Here is an 8,829-nt window from a genome sequence, read left to right on the forward strand (position 1 = left end):
TTGAATAAATACTAATAAATATGAATAAATTAGCATAAAGGGGTGAAACAGACCTGCAACCACCAAACACTTGCTTTGTCTTTGTCTACCCTACATGCACTCACCTGCCCTGTCTAGACTGCCTCATTTATTACTGTGTGTCAATAGCAGGATACCCTCGGAGTAGAAATCAACAGCTTGGGCTCTAGATTACACCTCTATACATACATTACATTGTTTTCCAGATCAGACATAATACCACTGTAATCAGGGTTCAGATTTTGGAAGTTGCTTTCATTTCACCGCGTCTAATTTGTAAACTGTTCAGCTTTATTAATAAATTATTACTTTTTTTCAATTCCACAACAACAAAAAAATATACACCCATCAAAATAAAGGTAACCTTCTCTTTTTTTGTGTGATGTAAGTGTACAGACAATGTGTTAAATCACGAAGCTTTCCTATAGATTCAATGGAAAGACAATACAATTCACAGAGCCCATTTCAGCCATTACCTGGTTGTGTTTGACAGGTCATTACAAACATTGGTGATAACGTTAATAACGAGGGGGGGGGGGACTACAGGCACAAGCAAGAGTATGAAAGAGTCGCAGGAGTAAAATGAATGCAATCAAATCCAGCGAGATTTGCGTGACAAGTGTAATTTGCACCCCTCAGACACAGAGAAATAGATAGCTGTAAGAGACAGATCCTCGGGTGGGAGGGTCATTCGCGTTGCTACTTGACTTGCCTGATGATTTGATTGCGTGCAGTGAACCAGAGCAGACAGTGGGAACACCTTAGGATCAAACAGGGGGAGAAAAAAACATTCCTTAAATCTTTCTGATGTTGTGGTTTTCTCAGCCGGGCTGAGAATGCATACCGGTAAAGGTGAAGAGTACACCAGTATTATCACAACATCACACTCGGTGGAGGTTCTAGCTTGTATGGCTCCCTGGGCGAACCCTCCCTTCAGCACTTCACCATTCTGCACTAACTGGCATTTTTTATTTAGACAATTGGGAACAACACAAATGAATAATCATAACATTTAAAACTACATTAATATCAAAATACATACAAAAATAAGACTCATTATATGTCAGAAAGAAGTAACAAAGTCAATTAGAAACAAATTTGTGGTGCTTTGGCACTCGAGCATCAATACATTACCCCAAACACTGTCAACCAAGAGTCTAAACCGATTCACTCGAGCATCAATACATTACCCCAAACACTGTCAACCAAGAGTCTAAACCGATTCACTCGAGCATCAATACATTACCCCAAACACTGTCAACCAAGAGTCTAAACCGATTCACTCGAGCATCAATACATTACCCCAAACACTGTCAACCAAGAGTCTAAACCGATTCACTCGAGCATCAATACATTACCCCAAACACTGTCAACCAAGAGTCTAAACCGATTCACTCGAGCATCAATACATTACCCCAAACACTGTCAACCAAGAGTCTAAACCGATTCACTCGAGCATCAATACATTACCCCAAACACTGTCAACCAAGAGTCTAAACCGATTCACTCGAGCATCAATGCATTACCCCAAACACTGTCAACCAAGAGTCTAAACCGATTCACTCGAGCATCAATACATTACCCCAAACACTGTCAACCAAGAGTCTAAACCGATTCACTCGAGCATCAATACATTACCCCAAACACTGTCAACCAAGAGTCTAAACCGATTCACTCGAGCATCAATACATTACCCCAAACACTGTCAACCAAGAGTCTAAACCGATTCACTCGAGCATCAATACATTACCCCAAACACTGTCAACCAAGAGTCTAAACCGATTCACTCGAGCATCAATACATTACCCCAAACACTGTCAACCAAGAGTCTAAACCGATTCACTCGAGCATCAATACATTACAACAAACACTGTCAACCAAGAGTCTAAACCGATTCACTCAAGCATCAATGCATTACCCCAAACACTGTCAACCAAGAGTCTAAACCGATTCACTCGAGCATCAATACATTACCCCAAACACTGTCAACCAAGAGTCTAAACCGATTCACTCAAGCATCAATGCATTACCCCAAACACTGTCAACCAAGAGTCTAAACCGATTCACTCGAGCATCAATACATTACCCCAAACACTGTCAACCAAGAGTCTAAACCGATTCACTCGAGCATCAATACATTACCCCAAACACTGTCAACCAAGAGTCTAAACCGATTCACTCGAGCATCAATACATTACCCCAAACACTGTCAACCAAGAGTCTAAACCGATTCACTCGAGCATCAATACATTACCCCAAACACTGTCAACCAAGAGTCTAAACCGATTCACTCGAGCATCAATACATTACCCCAAACACTGTCAACCAAGAGTCTAAACCGATTCACTCGAGCATCAATGCATTACCCCAAACACTGGCAACCAAGAGTCTAAACCGATTCACTCGAGCATCAATACATTACCCCAAACACTGTCAACCAAGAGTCTAAACCGATTCACTCGAGCATCAATACATTACCCCAAACACTGTCAACCAAGAGTCTAAACCGATTCACTCGAGCATCAATACATTACCCCAAACACTGTCAACCAAGAGTCTAAACCGATTCACTCGAGCATCAATACATTACCCCAAACACTGTCAACCAAGAGTCTAAACCGATTCACTCGAGCATCGATACATTACCCCAAACACTGTCAACCAAGAGTCTAAACCGATTCACTCGAGCATCAATACATTACCCCAAACACTGTCAACCAAGAGTCTAAACCGATTCACTCAAGCATCAATGCATTACCCCAAACACTGTCAACCAAGAGTCTAAACCGATTCACTCGAGCATCAATACATTACCCCAAACACTGTCAACCAAGAGTCTAAACCGATTCACTCAAGCATCAATGCATTACCCCAAACACTGTCAACCAAGAGTCTAAACCGATTCACTCGAGCATCAATACATTACCCCAAACACTGTCAACCAAGAGTCTAAACCGATTCACTCGAGCATCAATACATTACCCCAAACACTGTCAACCAAGAGTCTAAACCGATTCACTCGAGCATCAATGCATTACCCCAAACACTGGCAACCAAGAGTCTAAACCGATTCACTCGAGCATCAATACATTACCCCAAACACTGTCAACCAAGAGTCTAAACCGATTCACTCGAGCATCAATACATTACCCCAAACACTGTCAACCAAGAGTCTAAACCGATTCACTCGAGCATCAATACATTACCCCAAACACTGTCAACCAAGAGTCTAAACCGATTCACTCGAGCATCAATACATTACCCCAAACACTGTCAACCAAGAGTCTAAACCGATTCACTCGAGCATCAATACATTACCCCAAACACTGTCAACCAAGAGTCTAAACCGATTCACTCGAGCATCAATACATTACCCCAAACACTGTCAACCAAGAGTCTAAACCGATTCACTCGAGCATCAATACATTACCCCAAACACTGTCAACCAAGAGTCTAAACCGATTCACTCGAGCATCAATGCATTACCCCAAACACTGGCAACCAAGAGTCTAAACCAATTCACTCGAGCATCAATACATTACCCCAAACACTGTCAACCAAGAGTCTAAACCGATTCACTCGAGCATCAATACATTACCCCAAACACTGTCAACCAAGAGTCTAAACCGATTCACTCGAGCATCAATACATTACCCCAAACACTGTCAACCAAGAGTCTAAACCGATTCACTCGAGCATCAATACATTACCCCAAACACTGTCAACCAAGAGTCTAAACCGATTCACTCGAGCATCAATACATTACCCCAAACACTGTCAACCAAGAGTCTAAACCGATTCACTCGAGCATCAATACATTACCCCAAACACTGTCAACCAAGAGTCTAAACCGATTCACTCGAGCATCAATACATTACCCCAAACACTGTCAACCAAGAGTCTAAACCGATTCACTCGAGCATCAATACATTACCCCAAACACTGTCAACCAAGAGTCTAAACCGATTCACTCGAGCATCAATGCATTACCCCAAACACTGTCAACCAAGAGTCTAAACCGATTCACTCGAGCATCAATACATTACCCCAAACACTGTCAACCAAGAGTCTAAACCGATTCACCTTGCTGGTGTGCAGACTGGTTTATATTATTCTTAACGAGTTCACACAAATCAGAAGAAAATGCAACAATATGTCTGTGAAACTATATATTCACAGTATTATGAAAGAATTGTGGTTTATCTGGTAGCATTTCGTATTGTGACTGATTTTACTAATTGCATTAGTACTGTACAAAGTCAGAGGTGCTCTATTTGATAGATTCCCCCGCTCCCCCTACCTCGGGCCTCCAGTGTGGAGACCTGAGTTTAACCTACCTCCGCCCCCCTACCTCGGGCCTCCAGTGTGGAGACCTGAGTTTAACCTACATCCGCCCCCCTACCTCGGGCCTCCAGTGTGGAGACCTGAGTTTAACCTACCTCCGCCCCCCTACCTCGGGCCTCCAGTTTGGAGACCTGAGTTTAACCTACCTCCGCCCCCCTACCTCGGGCCTCCAGTGTGGAGACCTGAGTTTAACCTACATCCGCCCCCTACCTCGGGCCTCCAGTGTGGAGACCTGAGTTTAACCTACCTCCGCCCCCTACCTCGGGCCTCCAGTTTGGAGACCTGAGTTTAACCTACCTCCGCCCCCTACCTCGGGCCTCCAGTGTGGAGACCTGAGTTTAACCTACATCCGCCCCCTACCTCGGGCCTCCAGTGTGGAGACCTGAGTTTAACCTACCTCCACCCCCTACCTCGGGCCTCCAGTTTGGAGACCTGAGTTTAACCTACCTCCGCCCCCTACCTCGGGCCTCCAGTGTGGAGACCTGAGTTTAACCTACATCCGCCCCCTACCTCGGGCCTCCAGTGTGGAGACCTGAGTTTAACCTACCTCCGCCCCCTACCTCGGGCCTCCAGTTTGGAGACCTGAGTTTAACCTACCTCCGCCCCCTACTTCGGGCCTCCAGTGTGGAGACCTGAGTTTAACCTACCTCCGCCCCCTACCTCAGGCTTCCAGTGGGGAGACCTGAGGTCAACCTACCCCCCCAAATGGCTATTTAACCAAGAAAGAGAACGATGGAGTGTTTCATCTGATGACCTGGCCTCCACAATCACCCGACCTCAACACAATTGAGGTTGTTTGGGATGAGTTGGACCGCAGAGTGAAGGAAAAGCAGCCAACAAGTGCTCAGCACATGTGGGAACTCCTTCAAGACTATTGAAAAAGCATTCCAGGTGAAACTGGTTGAGAGAATGCCAAGAGTGTGTAAAGCTGTCATCAAGGGAAAAGGTGGCTTCTTTGAAGAATCTAAAATCTAAAATATATTTGAATTTCTTTAACACTTTTTTGGTTTCTACATGATTCCATATGTGTTATTTCATAGTTTTGATGTCTTCACAATTTTTCTACAATGTAGAAATTGTACAAATAAAGAAAAAACCTTGAGTGGGTGTGTCCAAACGTTTGACTGGGACTGTACATATTTCAGTTGCAAATCTTTTTTTTTGCAAATCTTTTTGCATTTTTTTTAGAAATGATTGTTGTAGTCAAATGGAGGCAACTCAGCCATAAGTCTCCACACTATGTTACTACAGTATCTTCCATTTCCAGTCCATGTGTAATGATTTAAGTACAAACAGAGAGTAAAATATAGGAAATGTGGAAAACCTGAACATTTCAATGGACAAAATTATAAGGGCTGGGGTTCTGAGAGCCTAAAAATGGAACCCAGAGTAGTTCCCTAGCAACTTCAGTTGGTATGGCAATAGATCAGTTATCTTAAGAGGGTGGCTGCGGGGATAGAGCACCCCCCCCCAAAACAAACAAAACAAAGCAAGTGTAAATAGGCCAGACCACAAATGTTAATAACATGTAAACATCCTGCCTTCCAAGAGAAAACATCTACAGTTCAGGACCTTTATTTTCCTAACGCTTTCCTACTTTATATCCTACTTGATATTCTACTTTATATCCTACTTGATATCCTACTTGATTTTCTACTTGTTTTTCCAAATTCTTTGTTCCTTTAATAAAGGGGTCAATCAGAATGATTGAAGAAATCACGATGTATGAATCTTCTTCATATAAGTATAATTATTATTATTATTATTTGACCCTGCTGGTCATCTATGAACAGTTGAACGTCTTGGCCATGTTCTGTTATAATCTCCACCCGGCACAGCTAGAAGAGGACTAGCCACCCCTCAGAGCCTGGTTCCTTTCTAGGTTTCTTTCCTAGGTTCTGGCCATTCTAGGTTTTTTTTCCCTAGACTGAGTTTCTGTACAGCACTTTGTGACATCAGCTGATGTAAGAAGGGCTTTATAAATACATTTGATTGACTGATTATAAAACGTAAAACATCTTATTAATTATAACAGCTTCTTATCACATAATTTATATCAACCTCTGAGTCACCTCACCATTGGAATGCAGGTTAGGGTGTTTTTGCCTGTCTAAATATAGTTTAGGCGGGTTACCTGGCTGCAGGAGAACAGGCTACGCCCATTGTTCAACTACTTAAATACATTCTGTGGAAGACTATCAAGAGGAAAGGCACTAAGTGCAGAAAGAGATAAAGAGGGAGTCAGAGACATAAGGTGAAATACAAGGAGGTTTAACTGAAATGTATAGAGATAATAATATAATCAACTGAGTCAAACTTCAGAGAAACGGGGTAAAACACAGTTTTACTTGAGAGAGTGATTGATTTTATTGCCGGAGAAAAAACAAGCGAGAGAGAGAGGACAGGCAGAGCAAAATCCGACAGGCAAAGACAGAAGAGACCAACTCTACAAGAGAGACCCGCTCTCGCTTCACAATGTGTGCCTCCAGTTCAGAGAGCCAAGCTACTTCCTGGCAAAGTGTTCCCGTCGGGCCCTTAGGAGCCCCTGCTGCAGCTGGGGGGACATACCGGCCGGCGTCTCTCCGGCCCCGAGGACGCAGGCCAACCAGGGTGCTCTACCCTCCCCTGGTGAGAAGAGTCCTGCCCCGGGAAGAGCCTGACTCCGCACGCCGTTGGCTGCTGCTCCTCTCGGCTCTGCTCTTTCTACAGATCTACACAGAGGAGTCATCCTGCGGCCCGCCTGAGCTCCAGCTGCACACCCCGGAGACCTCCCCGTCCCCAAGCTTCCCCCAGGAGGGAGAGGGGATCACGGACATTGCCAGGCTGTGGGGAGGGCCCGAACATGGATCAGCCCTTGAGGCTACAGTAGAGTGTTCAGTGTGATTGTGGAGTCAGTTCTGGGTTGACTTGGCCTTCAGCAACTAAGACAGAGGAAGTTTCTCTCACTCATACAATTTGCTCATCGAGCAGGATAAATCCAGCTGTTTCTCGTCTGGGGCTGCAGCATTGACTCAGGGAGATAATTTGATCCCCTCTCTTCGTCATCAGCCAATCAACACAGGGGAAAAAATATCCTGAGTTGGTTTAGGAAAAGGGGAAGAGCTAGCTGTTAATGACTCATCCGCGTCAGAGGTAACCCCTCTCTGCCCCCAGAGAGAGAGAGAGAGAGAGTGAAAACATTGCCAGTCAGTCTCAGTCTCTCCACTGCGTGTTGCAGATGAACATGCGTGTGCTCACTGCTCAGAGGCACCATGACGCTCACTTACAGACACTTTCACCGGTGGTTGTGATGATTCGCTTTCCTGGACATCTGGATTTCTGAGGAAATGTAGTTTTTTTTTATCCTTACAACCTTATTTACTCGTGTAAATGTTGAATGTAATAGTTATGAATTTTGAACGTAATATTGTTGTTGTGATTTTCTTGAGTGGAGTTGATGATTAATTCTATGAATTTGATTTTGATATCTTATTAAAAAGATCAAGAAAAACCTTTGATGAGTCCCTCTCTGATATAAGAGAGGAAATGAGACATGAAACAATCAAATAACAAAACATACCTGATAATCACACACACACACACACACGCACGCACGCACGCACGCACACACACACACACACACACACACACACACACACACACACACACACACACACACACACACACACACACACACACACACACACACACACACACACACACACACACACCTCAGCACTGACACCAGTGCCCTGGGACTAATTCGGAAATTAAACCGAAAATCGGTTTAATTACCGTCCCAAATGGCACCTTACTCCCAATATAGTGCACTACTTTAGACCCTATTCCCAATTCTAGTGCACTACTTTAGACCTGAGCTCTGGTAACAAGCAGTGCACTATATAGGGAATAGGGCACCATTTGGGATTTAGCAGAAAGAGGAGTGATTCAGAAAGAGAGCAGGAACGTTGAAGAATTCATTCCAGTGTCATGGCAGAGCATTGGGGGAACCAGTACCAACCAGTACCAACCAGAACCAACCAGTACCAACCAGTACCAACCAGAACCAACCATTACCAACCATTACCAACCAGTACCAACCAGAACCAACCAGTACCAACCAGTACCAACCAGTACCAACCATTATCAACCAGTACCAACCAGAACCAACCAGTACCAACCATTATCAACCAGTACCAACCAGAACCAACCAGTACCAACCATTATCAACCAGTACCAACCAGTACCAACCATTATCAACCAGTACCAACCATTATCAACCAGTACCAACCAGTACCAACCAGAACCAACCAGTACCAACCATTATCAACCAGTACCAACCAGTACCAACCTGTATCAACCAGTACCAAACAGTACCAACGAGTACCAACCAGGCCATATATGGCCGTATACAGTATATCAAAGAACCATAAGGCCATATACTGTATGGCCTTATATATCAAAGAACAGGACATACCGTATATGAAC

General features: G+C 44.0%; 1 protein-coding gene across 1 annotated transcript; it reads left to right on the top strand.

Moving 5' to 3' along the window:
- The first annotated feature begins 6,585 nt into the window (after nucleotides 1–6,585).
- On the top strand, nucleotides 6,586–7,789 carry LOC124034683 (radiation-inducible immediate-early gene IEX-1-like). The gene has a single exon (XM_046348159.1). The coding sequence runs from the start codon at nucleotides 6,838–6,840 to the stop codon at nucleotides 7,243–7,245; it is 408 nt and encodes a 135-aa protein (XP_046204115.1). The 5' UTR covers nucleotides 6,586–6,837; the 3' UTR covers nucleotides 7,246–7,789.
- Nucleotides 7,790–8,829: the final 1,040 nt, after the last annotated feature.

The sequence above is a fragment of the Oncorhynchus gorbuscha genome, linkage group LG04, assembly GCF_021184085.1.
Source record: "Oncorhynchus gorbuscha isolate QuinsamMale2020 ecotype Even-year linkage group LG04, OgorEven_v1.0, whole genome shotgun sequence".
Classification (NCBI taxonomy): Eukaryota; Metazoa; Chordata; class Actinopteri; order Salmoniformes; family Salmonidae; genus Oncorhynchus; species Oncorhynchus gorbuscha.